A 16,572-nucleotide genomic window follows, 5' to 3' on the forward strand; every position below is an offset into this window, starting at 1 on the left:
AGAGATAGATAATGGTTTTCTAACTGCTAGGCAGTTTTATTGCATTCTACTATGTTCGTAAATAAAATTTTTCAATAGTTGATACATTTTCTTTGGTAAATTGAAGCATCTTGAAATGTTTGAGATGCCGATTCTAAGATATGAAATAGAGACAAACCATATCAAGATCTTGACTATTTTATTGAAGAAGAAGATTTTATTGAAGTTCGTGGTCAACGTTTCTAGAATCTATTTGTGGAGAGGCTTGTTGATAGCTAACTTCAATAATTATTATAACCAAAAGTACTGATCTTTTGTCATTTAATTTGGTGCACAATGATCCTATGATTTATTCTTGTTCAATCTTGTTTTTGGCCAAGCTACTATTGTGTTGAGTTTACTATTAATTAAGGTTTGATTTTTCTCTATTTGCTGCATTTGGGTTATATTATACATATATATAAATTTTATATTTGTATAAATTAAATGTACTTTCTTTTTATTATGTCTATATATGTTTAATTTTTTACGAATATTTTATGATGGTGCTTTTTAAATCAAAGAAATTGACACTTGAGTTTACTTATTTGAAGGGGATAATCATAGTATAATGATATATCCCCTAGCTTGGCTGGTGGAAGAATGAAGGAGCTGTTTATAAAACCCTGTTGCAACTGCAAATTACAAGATTTAGCTTTAAAAGAAAGTTTATATGTGTGTGAATATGCATATGTGTGAGATAGAATGTACTTGAAGCAAATTTAGTACTATACTGGGGTAGGAAAGTCTTTATTGTAGTATGTCTAGCTTAGCTTAATTTATTTGCATTGTTTATTATGTCTTCAACTAGATTTTTAACTAAACACTCATCTTTTTTGTAATATATATGAGATATTTACATTGAATCAGTTGTTAATATATATAATATATATTTATATATTGACAAACAGAGTCAATTGAATGTACTCTTCAATAGGGTGGTGGGTCGCGAAATGTTCCACTAATGTATCATACTATTTATATGACGTTAGGTATAACATTGTAACACATATACATCAATCAATACCATCTAATGCGATAAGTAAGTATGATGATACATCTACCAATTTCGTCCAAATTTTAATCCGGTTGGACCATCTGATCGTCGTAAAAACCTAAACCAAAACATCATTATAATAACAAGTATAGGTATAACAAACGTTATATTAGTACTTATACATCTGTTAGGATATCAGACCGGTCAGCCATGCAATTAGTTTGGACCATAACTCCCCCAAATGGGAGAGGGGGACCCAAATGTTAACTAAAATGTCCCGAAATGGTAATATACAAGGTCAAAAGTGTAGGCACCTTCTTTGGCTTCTTCATCAAAAATCCAGCACTGGTTAAGATACTACCTTAATCTCTCAGCCGCTACCTTATCCAACAAAAAGTACATGATCGTGAATTAGTCACATTGATGTCAATTAGTCATTCTTCCTTGTGCTGGTATATATCGTGCACAATACAAGGAATATGCGGTACTCCATTTTGGAGCTTATGGAAATCATGGTTTTTTAGTTTTGTTTATCACTACAATTTATGATCTCAAGACCGTATAATCTAGATTCATCCCCCAAATTCTATAGAGAAACTCAATTTTGATGGCTCAGTCAACTCTTCTTATGCTGTTGTTGGGTTCATTATTCGCAACTTTGATGGTTATGTTATTCTGCCTTCAACAAAAACCTTGGTCTTCGATGTTCTTTGTGCTTGAACTTCTACTCTTCGAGTCGATCTTTCTACTGCTTTAATACATTGTCACCTCAAAATCCAGGTTGAAGACAATTGCAAAACTCTTACGGTAAAGGAATGGAAAGTGAGATAATGATTACGGGTTTAGAGAATTTCAACATTTATTTACACATGATGGAATTGTAATAGGTGTGGATATCCTCATCAGAAATTGAATCTTTAACAACCTGGATTTACAAATACAGGGTGTAATAACCCGAAAAATTCATATCTAATTTTCAATGAGTTCACGGATATTATTAAGTTGGTCATTTTCTAATTTTATTAGCTGAGAATGAAAATGAAATGGTTCGAAATATTAATTGTTCGGAAACGTTCAATTTGACGAGTCTAAGAGTTGACTTTTGACTCATTAGGATTCTTAGGAAACTTCTTACATGAAAGTCGTAGAGCTCGTCGATACGAATTAGTGGACACGTGGCACGCCTAAATCGGAGTTAGTATGAAGAAGTTACGAATCAAAAGATATTTGGACAATTTTGGAAAATAGTATAAATAGGGGAATTAAAGAGAAAAAGGGAAGAAAAATCAGAAATTCGGATCAGTACTAATCACGGATACTGTTCACCCCGAAAAAAATACAAAAATTTCTCTCCCGAGCAGCCGACTTTGGGCCGCCGGATCTCCGCCGTCCGGCCACCATAGAGCGGCGCACCGGTCAAGTTTGAAAGGTTGCTGCATCCCCTGTCGATTGGTGGTAGCGTCACCCGCCATCTCACCGCCGTTTAGGAGCGGTGAAGCCCGGAAGTTCTCCCGAAAAAGCATATTTCGCCGAACTTCAACTCGTCGGATCTCCCTCCTCCGGCAACCAATCGGTACGATTCTTGTTTCATTTTGAAGGTCTCCTTCCATACTACAAACCCTCCAAAATATTTAACCCCAATCATTGTGTACTAGGAGAATCGAAGAAAAGAAATTCTAGGTTTTTAAATTGGGGCTTTTCGGTTCTTGTTAAATTGAAGTGTTTAGGCTCAGAATTAGACTTTGTGGTGAACTAGGAAGTTGTTAGGAATGTCATTTAGATAGTGGTGGTGAAATTTGGTGGCGTTCGATGAACAGTGATGCCGCATGAATAGTACTGTGAACAACGTTTTATGAACAGTGTTTCGGTGAGAAACAGTTCTGTGAATAGTGACATAGTAAAAACGGTAACTGTGACCTGTGTTTAAATAAAAACAGTACATTGAAACAGTGATTAGTAAACATTTTACGTATCATTTTCTAAGCGTTTATCATGCTATTAGGTGACTGACGAAACGAGTGAGGAAATTACTTTCAGTGTCGTGGAAGTTGCACGGATGAAAGAAGGTGAGTAAAAATCTCACATAGTTACGAATCTACCCTTTTGGAGATTCAAGATTGTGCAAAATTTTAAAGAATGAAATATGACATGTATATGATATAGTGAAATATATATATATTTGTATAAATAGTAAATAGGTACATATATATAGTTTGCTATATTATATACTGTTATGATTTCGTTGTGAATATGTCATTTTGATGATGAGATTTATATATCGAGCATGTGATTTGTTTTGTACAATATGACATGATTATTGTACGTGGTTTTACCATGGAGATTGTTAAAACGTTTTTGTCTTCGGACGTGATTTTGTCTACGGACGTGTGATGTCTTCGGACGAGTTTTGTCTTTGGATGTGATTGATGTCTTCAGACGAGTTTTTGTCTTCGGACCAGTCTACGGACGTGTGATGTCTTCGGACGTGTTTTGTCTTTGGACGTGATTTTGTCTACGGACGTGTGATGTATTCGGACGAGTTTTGTCTTCGGACGTGATTTATGTCTTCGGACGAGTTTTGTCTTCGGACGTGATTTATGTCTTCGGACGAGTTTTGTCTTCGGACGTGATTGATGTCTTCGGACGAGTTTTTGTCTTCGGACCAGTCTTCGGACGTGTTTGGCATGTCGGAACCTAGCCTTTGGCCGGGCGAAAGTTACGATACAGTTAGAGCTCTAGTCTGTCTGTCGGAGTACTGCATGTGAGGTAATAGATGGGTTATCGGCTCATGAGTACTCATATTTTGGATGTTGGGTAGCAGGAGGTTGCCCAATGTCGGCGGTGTACTACATGAGGGGTAATAGAGGTGTACCAGCGCTCATGAGTACCCGTGTTATAAATGCATTTGGGTAAACAGAGGGGTTGCCCAATTTCTCATGAGCACTTTTATTTTCATATTTTTGGACAACCAGATGGGCCGTCCATTGACTCATGAGTGCATTTATAATTGATGTTTTGTGATTTTCCTATATATTGATATGCGGGTGGTATTTGTTATTTTACTCATACGAGCTGCAAAGCTTACCAGGTTTGTATTATAATTCGATAGTGAAGGGGATTAGGGGGAATTGACGGACCGCTCAGAAGACTTGGAGTTATTTATTTACATCCTGTGGTGAGGATTTTGTGTGGATTTCTTTATGAGGATTATACATTTCCATTTGTTATAATGTCGAATTATAAATTTGGTTTGTAATAATCGGTTGACTGAGTTGTATTTTGAACTCAGAGATGATCCGCTGTGGCATTTAAAATTGTTTCGATTCATTGAGATTGTTTTAGTGTTTTTCATGACTTCGAAATTTGAGTTTTTATGCTCGAAATTTTGGGGTCGTGACACAGGGGAAAGGTGGATTTGGGATTGAAACGTTAAGAATAACTTTTTATGCGTAAAATATCCTTACATAATTTCAATAACTAAAAATTACCCAACCATATATTAGTTTTTTATGCCCAAAATACTAGATAATTTAATTTAAATGGTATACATCACAATGTATATCTTTAGTTATATTTTTCTCCATATAAATAGTATTTCATCAGAAAAGAAACATACATATTCTTAAATTCAAAGATATAATCCAATAATTTACTTGAAAGTATAGATCGTTATACTCAAAGTAAAATGATCAAGGATTTTTTAGTAATCGAAATAGTTTTTATTCTAATATTCCTTATGGTAAGTAAACAACATCAATCGTAACTAAAAATGTCACAATAGAATTGAAATCTCCACACACAATTCCATTCCGTCTTCTATTATGGATAAATTTCATTCCAAGTAAGTAAAGTTGCCCTTATTGATTGCATCAACAAAATTATCCATTTTCCTTAAAGAATCCAATCGTCCACACCATGACAAGCTATTTTAAGGAAATACATTTTAACCATGTTCATTGTGAAGCCAATTTTGCCACTAATGCTGTTGCTTAGATAGGGCATCATGCTCCCATTGCTCGTTGGGGCAACACCTTCCCTGTTACTGTTTCTTGTGCTATTTAGTTTGATAATTTTAGTGTTGGTTATATAAGAGGTCATAAATTTTAGTTTTTACTTTTATCCATTAGAAAAACAAATATTGCTCGACTGTTTTCTAATTATCACTGTCCAAATTAATTTTTGAATAAAATACTGGTCACTTCTCTAATTTTTAGTAATTTGACAATTTTAATCATTCATGTTTCAATTTCAACTGATCACTCCTTATATTTTCAAATTTTTAACAATTTGGTTGTTCCGTTAAGTCTCCATCTAATTGCACCGTTAAGTTGCTGACTTGACAAACATAATATAAGAGGAAAAAAACTACTTAATTGTGTAATTGGACGAAGACTTAATGAAATGACTAAATTGGTTAAAATTTAAAAATATAAAAAGTGATAAGTTGAAATTAAAACATGAATTACTAAATTATTGAGTTACTAAAAATTGAATGAGTTATTACTTATTAGTATGTTATCCTTTTTAACCGTAAGGTCCTTCTACTGCCAAAAAAAAAACGTAAAGGTCGGTCGTCATTAGCTTAGGTATCCGAAATCTTGACCACCATTGTGCCTTCCTCTCTGCTTTCATTGAATCTCACTATCTGAATTTCAAATTTCAAAACCTCCCTCGTGTTCGTATCCTCCTCCTCCAAAAGCTCCGTCCAGTCCCTCCTCCGCCGACTGCGTCGTGTAATTCTCCCCTCCGCCGGGTAAATCCTCTATCTCTTATCCAATTTCACTCTTCAATTTTGGAGTCAATTTCTCTGACTATCATGATGATGATGATTCCCTTTCTCTATGGCAATTGACGTTAATGGAAGCTCAGAGATCTTCTGAAATTGCTCACGTTTGTCTACTGGATTTAGAGGTATATATTTCCATTGCTCAGGCCACCGTTTTCTGAATTCGAGCTGATTCCTATTAGTTCTGTGAACTCAATATACTTACTGGTTTGAATTTGATCTTCTGGTCTAGAACTTACTGTACATTTATCGGAATATAATGATTATATGGTGCTGTTTCAGTTAGTGTTGGTTGCTGTTTAGTTGATACACATGTGAAATGTGAAACTGTTAGTATGATTCAACATTACCGGCAGTTATGTGGAATATGTGATGTATAAACATATGGGCATGGAACAATTGTAGCTGATTATAGAATCATCATATCTTCTAATTATCATAAGGCCTTAAGTTTTCTTCACTTGTCTGCTTCGCTTACCAACTAAACTTGCAAAACTTAGTCGTCTTGATACTTTCTTTCTTACTGAAATCTGTATTTGTTTCGTGTGATGGTATCACTGAAGTAGTATTTGTTTCCAAAAAGTTAGAAAATTATCTAGTTTTTTTTTTGTCAAGAGTCACAGACTTAGTGTAAAAAGATTACCAAACTAAAAATGCTAAAGTTGAAAGAGATATACAACAACGAATGATGGGACTCACTTTTCAATCCCTTGTGGTGCATCCACATCAGAGGTTAAGTAGGAAGTAGAAGAATTTGGAGTTGGAATTAATAAACTATTTACTTAATTGAAATATATTATCTCTCAGTAAGTGGTTCACTGTAGCTAGGCTGTTGCCGTGGAAAAGATGGTTGTGCCTTCCTTTTAATTAGTGTATACGCCAGTTGGAGCTATAGAGGTCTTCAGGTCAGCTCCATTTTCTGCTTTATTTGTTGCTCTGTTCTCTCTCTGTCAATATTTAAGGTTTGCTGGATTTTATTTTTCAATTTCGAAACAATTATTGAAACAGCAGTGTGGTTTTCTGTTCTTCTACTTGCTTTCCTCTCAGAATCTCTTTTACTTTTTATTCCTATTTTTATTTACAGCTCTTGTATTTATCATCTTTCTAACTTTCTTCCCTATTATTTAAAATGCTCTTTTCCTTATTACCCTATGTTTATTTGCAGTTAAAAGTGGAAAATTTTATGATTGCCTGCATTATGATGTCAATTCATCAAGATTTAGCAGATTAGGAGATATGGAAACTGATTGCTTTGTGAACTTATTCATTTCACCTTTTCAGTTATGCTCTAATATATATATCTTTTAATGTTGCAGTTCATTTTGTTTTTTCCACTAACAATTAGCAGAACAATTCGACAACACTGTTACCCAGGTATGCTACTGTTGGTCTCTTTTATGGTTTAATGTTGTTTTTAAATGTGTAGTTATCATATTGTAGATCTCTAACTAAAAAAGAATAATATACAGATGCATGTATCAATATATACAACCAGAAATATGGATTAATGACCTTAGTGTTTACCAAAGCTTACTGGAATACCAATTTTTTGGTTAAATTTATTTCACTTGAATGACTTGATTCTGTTTTTGACAATGATGAGGAAATATACTGACAGACAGTCTAGGAGGGAAAGTTTTATTTATTTATTTTTCCAGCGGCCTATAATTCTAAACTTTATTTTATATTTCTATGTTCATCCTTTGCTGATCAGATGTTGGTTTTCTGATTTTATCTCTTACTCTGGTGTTTAGGCTCTGTTACTGTAAACCTAATATATGGTTATAAATATTACCACAGGCTGAAAGATTGATTGCCAAAGCAGACCAGATCTGCAAGAGAGCCAAGAGTAGAGGTTCTGTAGTGGAAAAGAGGAAGTGTTGAGTTTCTTTTTTGTTTTTTCCACAAAATTGTTAGCCTCCACCTGCCATGGCTGCCATAGCATTTACACCCCAGGTTCAAAGACCTCCCCTGCCCTTCTTTTCCACACCCAAATCCCCAAAACCCAAAACCAGAGTCTCCCTCCAATCTCCTCTTTCAACTTCACAGCTTGTCTATGACCCCTTCGTTCACCAACTTGCTGAGTCCCTCGACGACTCACTCCCCTCTTCCTCTTCTTCTTCATCACCTCTCCAAAACCTCAGAGACTCTTCTGTTCAGACCGTCCTCTCAACCCCATGGCCTACGCGCAAAGATGAGCCCTTTCGCTTCACAGACACCTCCTTCATCAAAAGATCTCAAATCACGCCCATCTCTCGACCACCCAGCTTTGATAATAGGCAGGAAGATACCCAGTTCCCCAATTTGGATATTGTTGATGGTTTCCTTATAAATTCGACATATATAAGCGAATTGCCGGACGGGGTTTATGTGGGTAGCTTGCTGGAGCTTTCTGATGAGACTATTATAAAAAGGGTGTCCGAGTTTCTGTCCAGTAGTGCTCAGGGGGACTTGTTTTGGTCCATTAATGGTATTGGAGCGCCAGATTTGACTATTGTTTATGTTCCAGCTGGGTGCAGGTTAGATAATCCTATATGCTTGCGCTACTTTGCCAATGAAGGTGGTGACATTGGGTCACATAATCTGCCCTTATCGAATCCGAGGGTGCTTGTGTTGGTGGAAGAGGGAGGGGAGGTTGGTGTGGTGGAGGAGTTTGTGGGTGGGAATGGGGACAAGTCTTATTGGGTGAACTCTGTTTTAGAAGTTGGTGTTGGAGTAGGAGGGAAAGTCAAGCATTCTTATGTTCAGAACCAGTCTCTAAATGCTGCCCACATCAAGTGGACTTCGGTTCGCCAGGTAATCTATGCTCTATCTTTTCATTCTTTTTGATACTTGAGTGAATTTGTTGTTAAGTTTGAGATTAAAGTTTTTTCATCAAATTTGAGACAGGCTCTTATAGAATTCATATGCTTTCTGTACATTAGTCATTCTTAGCAAGGTCTATATATACCATTTATTTTAGTGCAATGATTTTTTTATCTTTGTCTCGATGAGGAGTTCTGATTTACACGCATTACTCATTGTTTATCTTCTATTTAACTTTTAAACAGGAATCAGCCAGTACATATGAGCTTGTTGAAGTAAGCACTGGTGGAAAATTAAGCAGACACAATCTCCATGTTCAGCAACTGGGACCTGATACAGTCACCGAGTTATCCACCCTGCACTTGTCTGCCGGTGATCAAACACAAGACCTACACAGTAGCATAGTCCTTGACCATCCACGAGGTTATTCCAGGCAACTTCATAAGTGCATCGTGTCACATTCAGATGGTAAAGCCGTCTTTGATGGGAACGTAAAGGTCAACAGGTAGTTCTCTGTCATTTAATTTCAAGATTTATGTTGGCTAAGCTTTGCCTCACATGAGTCACATCACTTTTGTCTTCTTGAAAATTCTCAGTTTACATTGTATGCATTTTTGCACTAATGGAGCTAAATGCATGTAGTAATTTTTTGCAACTAAAGGTCTTGTTATTTCATTTTCAGAAAAGAAAAGAAAAAATCTTTCTTGTTTGATGGGTTTCCTCTTAAATAAGTTTTGCCACCTAGATAATAGCTACATTTCACTTTCTGTGGCATCCTCATGTATCAGTGTACTGATTGTTCACATGTGTTGCTCACTAGTTAGGCCTTGTGTGCGTCTCCTATAGTTTTTCACTTTCATATATATATATTTTTTTTTTTCAGATCTGCACAGCAAACAGATGGCGGGCAACTAACAAGAAGTCTTCTTCTTGCACCTCGTGCAACTGTGAATGTTAAACCAAATCTGCAGATCATTGCTGATGATGTCAAGTGTTCCCATGGAGCTGCAATTAGTGACCTAGAAGAAACACAGCTCTTCTATTTCCTGGCACGCGGGATCAGTTTAGAGGCAGCAAGGAAGGCTCTTGTCTATTCCTTTGGTGCTGAGGTGATAGAAGGATTACCTTATCCTTGGATAAAGTCGAAGGTAGAAAGTCAAATTAAAGAAAAGTTGAAAGAATCCTCATAATTGAGACATATTAGATCATTCGTTATAACAAATGTAATTGTTACTCAAATTCAATCAAATTTTGATGTTGTATGAAATTCTGGGAGGCTTGAATGCTCCAATTGTATCCCAAGCAATGTTTACCAAACCCGCTTTCTTATGCAACATGGAATTTTCCACTTATGCTGGGTTTCTTTCATTGCTATTACTCGGGCTATGTTTTGCTCCACAGTTGTGGAAAATATATCATAAAATTTTCCTTCTCCTCTTCCCTCGACTGCTTACTTTTTTTTATGGAAATGTTGAGTGCTTGTTATTTTGTATCTGTTCCGAGTGTTCTCACAGTCCCAAAAGTGTGAATGAAGGGCAAATGATCAGCACCTACAATATTGCAACCAAATTACAACCATTAAATACTAATGATTTCTTCTCGTCTCTTCCTCTAGATGCTTATAATTGGTAAATCTAGTCTCAGACTACCACACGTCCATAGTGTCTAAAATCAAGGGATGGCTTTGAATTTCATGCTACTGATGCTTTTCAGGGGATCCAGAAGGTTTCCAGCTTGAATAGAAGAGGCAATGTCTTGTCCTTGATATCAAATTCTAAATCCAGATTATAACGCATGGACAGTCATGGTTCAATAGAACAATTGCTTACTATCCTTGATAAAAATCGACCTAAATATACTATTTATAGTGAAATAGATTTTGTTAAAACTCCCACATCGAATAAGTAGAGAGAATGTGCATCTTTATATATGCTGTACAAGACACGAGATTTTGTTCGTGAAAAGGAGAGATGGTTGGCTCCCCTGACAGGGACGGGAGTAGTCTTGGGACTTACCTGTTACACATCCGGTTAAGGCTACCCACCCTTGTGGTGGATCTTATGCCCGATTTTTTTTTCCTTCACTATACACACCCTTTTTCTTTTTGTTTAAATATAATTTCCAATTTACATAGCCTACAAAACTGAAGTACATTCCATTATATTCACAAATTTCTCAAAACAGCTATCATAATAGATGTTTCAGAAAGAAGCCAAAAACATATAAGATACATTGAAGCTCAAGAACTTGTGCAGCAGCCGAGTGAACGACTTGCAGGAAGAGCTGGTCTGCCGCAATACCCTCCAGCCTGGTGAAAAGATGTGCAGTAGACTTATTTTGGTATGTCGCCTGTCTGGTCGGATTTAGACTCCTCCTTTTTCTCCACAACCTGCTGAATGCCTTCTTGGTACCCATGGATGAAGCTTTTAAGAGCATCCCTATATGCAGAAGCCCTTGTCATGTAGATCCGTTGCAGAGCAGGCCTTAACGTCTCCATCCCTCCTCTAGCAGCCACAGCTGTTGATTTGATTACAGATAAACAACAAAAAATAGGCAGATGTCAAACTATTTGACTAAACAAAGTTCAAAGATTACAAGCAAATAACTGAAGGGAAAGGCAAGTAAAAATGCAGGATCATACACATTAAAGTATATGATGAAAACAGAAAAGCCAATAATATTATTTTTCAGCACATAACCCCAAAATATGACTTCTCACACTAGTTTACTTCATCCATTTTTTATTTTTATCTCTTGCTTAATCAGGGTGATGCAAACATAAACAGAAATCAATGTTGCTTTGATATACAATCCACTTTGACTACTCAAAGTATCAAACAGTACATTTGTAATCTATTGTGCTTGAGTCCTGGAAGCGGAAGCGGCAAAAGTTAATATTTGACAGGCTAGATTGATGAAGAAGTAGGATATTATTAGTGCTAACTTTAGTCAATAGAATGCATGAAAATCATCTGGCTCAAATCAATAACAGAAAAGGCAAATTAGATGTCTCAACATCACCAATTACATGAATGCAGGCATGATACAAAACGAGTGGATCAGAGAAAAATAAAACGAGGAAGCAAATAAAGGTTTTTACAAATAAGGTAATATCTGAAGCTTGTAATTGCAATCAACTGTATTATAATGACATTGTTTGAAACAGCACCATATGTGGACAGTGGACACTACTTACCAAGATCCTCTAGTGTTGAGGGTTCTTTGTCTTTAATAGTCGTCTTTGATCCGCTAGGTTCATCCTCACTATCTTCATGCTTCTTATAATCATTAGGTCTCAGATCAGGACCAATGTCCCGCACCCAGCTGGCCGAATAAAGCCTAGACGCCTCCTTCAACACCTGAAACCCAACACAAGAAGGTATATAACCACACCTCAGGCCAACACCCCACACCATGCGTACATAAGTATTATGATACTAAAACAATGCCACAACTAAACCCTGGAGATAGAAAAACAAGTCATTGCAAACATTTCAACAAAACGCATGTTTAGCTCCAAAAATCCACTTAACCCCACTGAAGCTTAAATTTGACATTAAAAAATCGACAAATATTGAGTGACAACATAAATGCAGAAACTAAAAGCATGTTTGTTCAATAGTGTCCTTTGAATCAACACATACATAATTAAAGCACTCGATTACTCGAAAGCATTACGTATATGGTTTGATTAATACCAATAATGGGTATGAATAAATAGAGAGAAAGGGGACTACCAGGAAGCGCTCATGCCAGGTGAGCTTGCGGCGCTTCATGATATGAGGAGGGTCCGGCAACGATGACGGAAATGCTATCTCTTTCAGATCATACCTTATGTAATCCCTCACTTTCCTACACACCACTCTCACCTTCATTTCTTTTCCTTCAATTTGAGGAACTATTCAACTTCAATCATCAATAACCAATTCAAACAGAACAAAAAAAACAACAACACTCAGTTGATTTTGACAAGAAGAACAAAGACAAAGTAAAAAACACATACCCGCCAAAAACGGAGACTTGCTACTTCAGTTCCTCTCAACACCCGCCCCAAACCAATCGCCTCGCTCTTCTTCTTCTTCCCGCCGGTTTGTTCGGATTCTCAGAAAATGGACAGGGAGATGAAAAAGAGAGGAGTGAGGCGGGCCGGTTCGGGGCGGGGCGGGTTGAGAATGCCCACCCGGCCCACCATGGCTTTTTTCTTTTTTGTTTTGTGGTGTCCCAATACATACCCTGAAGAGTCACTGACCCAAATAGGATAAGACAAGCCAATGAGACGATCCCACGTGGCATTTGCTTCTGGAGCCTCCTACAATTCCGAATCACACACTCGCAGTCCTCTCACACCACTCTCTCTCTCTCTCTCTCTCTCTCTCCTCTGTTTCTCTCTCTAAACTTCGGAAGAAGAAGAAGGAAGGAGGCGATGGCGACGGCGAGAGTGCTGACGGTGTCGGACAGCTCGTGCCTGCTGACGAAGACGACGTCGTTCTTGGCGAAGCAGAGGCCGTGCAGGAACAACAATCTCTGCTTTACGAAAAGAGGAGCGGCGCTGCCGTCATTGTCGAGGCGGTCCCTGACTTGCAGAGCTATCTACAACCCCGAGGTCCAGATGAAGGAGGAAGGCCGCCCCGAAACCCTAGACTACCGCGTCTTCTTCGTCGACCGCTCCGGCCAAAAGGTACTACTCTCTCCTTTCGTCTGTTGAACGATCGCAATGTCACTTGTTTGGAAATTGATTATCATTTGCGTGTTGAGTGTTTTGAATGTATTAAGTTGCAGAGGGGAAATTAAATTAAGTTGATTATAGGCTTATGGCATTGCTGATGGCTTGGTTTTTAGGTTTCACCTTGGCATGATATACCACTGCGCACGGCCGATGGTGCATTTAACTTTGTGGTTGAAATACCCAAAGAATCAAGTGCCAAGATGGAGGTTGCTACTGATGAGTCCAACACTCCCATCAAACAGGATACTAAGAAAGGGAAACTTCGTTACTACCCGTACGAAATCTTCTCTAACTTTCCTTCATTTTTCCCTTGTTGAAACCCCACTGTCCATTTTTGATGCAATGTTGTTTGTTTCCTTTCTATTCTTTTCATTTGTTTTTGTAAAAACTTTGTCACTATCTTATCTTTACCATAAACACTTGTCATCTGTTCGTATTTTGATCAACCAGATGTGATCCTCGGTTTTAAAAAGCGGCTTCTGGCGTAGGTTATTGTCGATTGTTTTCACGTATTACTCACTTCCCTTACTAACATACGCATTACCGACTTTTCTTCTATAGTGGCTATCACATATATATCTTTCTTAGTGTTGCATTTTGTATTGATAGTGTTGTGAAATCTTTCTTAGGTACAATATAAATTGGAATTATGGATTGCTTCCACAAACATGGGAAGACCCATCTCTTGCCAACCCTGAAGTGGATGGAGCATTTGGCGATAACGATCCAGGCATGCTTACCTCTCTATTCTCTTTTGTCTGTGTGTCATCATAGGAAAGGTAATTAAAGCCTTTCACTTTTGCTACAACTTTGTAGTTGATGTTGTTGAGATTGGAGAAACTCGGAGGAAGGTTGGCGAGGTTCTCAAAGTAAAACCCTTGGCTGCTTTAGCAATGATTGATGAAGGGGAACTTGACTGGAAAATAGTTGCCATTTCATTGGATGATCCAAAAGCTTCTCTGGTCAATGACATTGATGATGTTGAGAAGCATTTCCCGGTATGTCTGTATATATTATTGAGATGTTTTTAGTTATCCATAAATATTATATCTCTGCTTTGGCTGCTTTTGTAACCGATTGCTATCATAATTCCCTAATTTCACAAACACAACTAAGTAAAGATATATTAATTGATATGCACAACTGCATACTTCTTATGGTGTTTGAGATTATAATATCTTTATTCAATAAATTATGTCCACCCTGTTTTTTGAGCAAATGTTTATGATCAGGAATTCAATTACTTTGGGGTTTTAATTTCTGTCATTCCATCATATGGTAAATGTATGTGAGTTGGATATCATAGGCATTACTGTTCATTCACTATTACCTTCTTTCTTTCAGAAAGTAGATATACTACGCGGTCAATGTTAATCATGGGCATTACTATTTACTCACTTTAACCTTCTTTCATAAAGGAGATATACTAGGTAAAAAGATTAGTAATAGATTTGGCAAGTGGCAGTTAAGAAAAATTTATGTGAAAAACTGAAAATGAATCAAATTTCTTGTAGCACTCTGACAACTAAAGGTTTTTTGTGCATGAGACTTCATTCTTCGGTAGCAAAACCCTTCATATATGATAGATACTTTAAGGCCTGACTGCGATGTTTTCCAGGGTACTCTCACTGCAATAAGGGACTGGTTTAGAGACTACAAAATCCCTGATGGAAAGCCTGCTAACAAATTTGGTCTTGGAAACAAGCCAGCCAACAAGGTAAATTTAATAAACTACTCATGTTGTGCATCTCATTTAATATATGTATGCTGCATAGTAGTGGTGGTTAGAAGGATTGGGCCAAGTTAGAGGTTTGAATTATCTGGAGGAAAAGGGTTATGGTATGCAACTATTAAGTTCGTTGTGCTGCTCATGCAGATATAAAAGCATGTCACTTTGCTATTTCCTTTTTTTTTTTTTTTTTATATTTAACAAAGGTAATCAATGTGTCGGGTGCGGTGAGGGAGAGTATTAGGGGAAGCAGAGCTACTCATATTTGTGCACTCATCTGTAGTGATAAGGAGGTTTCCCTATAATCGTACCGCAAAGACAATTACATTAAGGCAGTTGAAACTGGATACATCATTTTAATAGTTAAATGCCCTGATAACTCCATTAGAGAGGAGTGACTGGCTAAAAGTAAACCCTTCAGCTTTTGGTAAAGGGGATAAGGCCAAATCCTTTGGGGTTGTGGGGTGCTAGCAGTAGTGTGGGTGGTATGGATGAAAATAAATAAAGATTGTTGTTTATATCCTATGGTGGGGTGGAGAAGGAAGACCCGTGGGAGAGAGTTGAGTTATGGGCATCACTTTGGGCTTCTACTTCGAATGATTTTAGGGATTATGGTCATCTTTCTGTCATTCTTAATTGGCAAGCAGTTGTAGTTTAAGCCCTAAAAGCCTAATACTTGAGCTAGCATTACAGATGAGCTGCTAAGCCAATGTTCTATGCTGTCTCTTATATTTTCAAAAGTGGATTCCTTGTCCGCTTCCTTCTTGCAATCTTGTATATTGCCTTTTGTTTCAAAAAATACTTGTTCTTTCCAGAAAAAAGAAAAAGGAAAAAGAGTTAAATAGCCTGAAGCATTCTCTGATTAGAAGCTCTGTTTTCATTTCTTCTGTTGTTATGTTCTGTTTTAATTGAAAAGGACGCTTTCCATTCCTTGCCCATAGTATGCAACTATGTATTGTGCATGAACCACCAGGTTCTACCAGATCAGCCTCTATGTTATCCTTCTGTACTGGGTTTCCTTAACATAATGTAAATTTGATAAGGCCACTACTGCAAGTAGTAGATTGGCATATAGTTTTGTGTAGGTGACTAGGTGGGTGTCTAAATGCTATCCAACAATAACGCATTTCTTTTATGGACAGGATTATGCACTAAAGGTCATAACAGAAACCAATGAGTCATGGGCTAATCTTGTGAAGAGATCCATTCCTGCTGGAGAACTGTCCCTTGTCTAGATTCAGGTGTTATTGGCTAAACTCTTTGATCCATTAGAGATTTTAATTTGTGAAGAGCACTCTGAGCAGTCGTGTAATTTATGTGAATGTTACATCAATGCCAATTTTTTCTGCTATTGAGCTGGAATAATTACCTGGCGTCTGCAGTATTTAGGTAATTTGGTTGTTATTAAATAAATAATTTTGTTTCAGTTATGAACTAATGCATGAATCACTGTGTTGCACTTACTGGTAAGCACTCCTCTATTGTATCTTGGGTTTGAATGTTTGAATTCA

General features: G+C 37.1%; 3 protein-coding genes and 1 non-coding gene across 8 annotated transcripts; 3 read left to right on the forward strand and 1 right to left on the reverse strand.

Annotated features, from left to right (window-relative positions):
• Positions 1-5,631: 5,631 nt before the first annotated feature.
• Positions 5,632-10,044, forward strand: LOC126782975 (protein ABCI7, chloroplastic). 4 transcript variants are annotated; one of them, XM_050508346.1, is made up of 7 exons: positions 5,632-5,768; positions 5,885-5,926; positions 6,609-6,706; positions 7,118-7,175; positions 7,602-8,597; positions 8,852-9,111; positions 9,490-10,044. In XM_050508346.1, exons 5-7 carry the CDS (start codon positions 7,731-7,733, stop codon positions 9,794-9,796), a joined length of 1,434 nt encoding a protein of 477 aa, XP_050364303.1. In that variant the 5' UTR covers positions 5,632-5,768; positions 5,885-5,926; positions 6,609-6,706; positions 7,118-7,175; positions 7,602-7,730; the 3' UTR covers positions 9,797-10,044. The 4 variants fall into 4 exon arrangements, with proteins under 4 accessions (XP_050364303.1, XP_050364301.1, XP_050364300.1 ...); XM_050508344.1 differs by lacking the exon at positions 6,609-6,706; XM_050508343.1 differs by lacking the exons at positions 5,632-5,768; positions 5,885-5,926 and having other exon boundaries at positions 6,475-7,175.
• Positions 10,045-10,557: 513 nt separating this feature from the next.
• LOC126785584 (U6atac minor spliceosomal RNA) lies at positions 10,558-10,681 on the forward strand. The gene has a single exon (XR_007671113.1). It is a non-coding gene; the product is annotated as a U6atac minor spliceosomal RNA (small nuclear RNA).
• Positions 10,682-10,815: 134 nt separating this feature from the next.
• Positions 10,816-12,772, reverse strand: LOC126784564 (uncharacterized). Of its 2 annotated transcripts, none has more exons than XM_050510028.1 (4): positions 12,610-12,772; positions 12,344-12,489; positions 11,803-11,965; positions 10,816-11,123 (listed from the first exon to the last, which is right to left on the reverse strand). In XM_050510028.1, the coding sequence occupies exons 2-4, from the start codon at positions 12,479-12,481 to the stop codon at positions 10,939-10,941; spliced, it is 486 nt and encodes a 161-aa protein (XP_050365985.1). In that variant the 5' UTR covers positions 12,482-12,489; positions 12,610-12,772; the 3' UTR covers positions 10,816-10,938. The 2 variants fall into 2 exon arrangements, with proteins under 2 accessions (XP_050365985.1, XP_050365983.1); XM_050510026.1 differs by having other exon boundaries at positions 12,344-12,504.
• Positions 12,773-12,969: 197 nt separating this feature from the next.
• On the forward strand, positions 12,970-16,520 carry LOC126783265 (soluble inorganic pyrophosphatase 6, chloroplastic). The gene is made up of 6 exons (XM_050508707.1): positions 12,970-13,284; positions 13,446-13,606; positions 13,962-14,062; positions 14,149-14,330; positions 14,951-15,049; positions 16,204-16,520. The coding sequence occupies exons 1-6, from the start codon at positions 13,030-13,032 to the stop codon at positions 16,294-16,296; spliced, it is 891 nt and encodes a 296-aa protein (XP_050364664.1). The 5' UTR covers positions 12,970-13,029; the 3' UTR covers positions 16,297-16,520.
• Positions 16,521-16,572: the final 52 nt, after the last annotated feature.

The sequence above is a fragment of the Argentina anserina genome, chromosome 2 (genome assembly GCF_933775445.1).
Source record: "Argentina anserina chromosome 2, drPotAnse1.1, whole genome shotgun sequence".
NCBI lineage: Eukaryota > Viridiplantae > Streptophyta > Magnoliopsida > Rosales > Rosaceae > Argentina > Argentina anserina.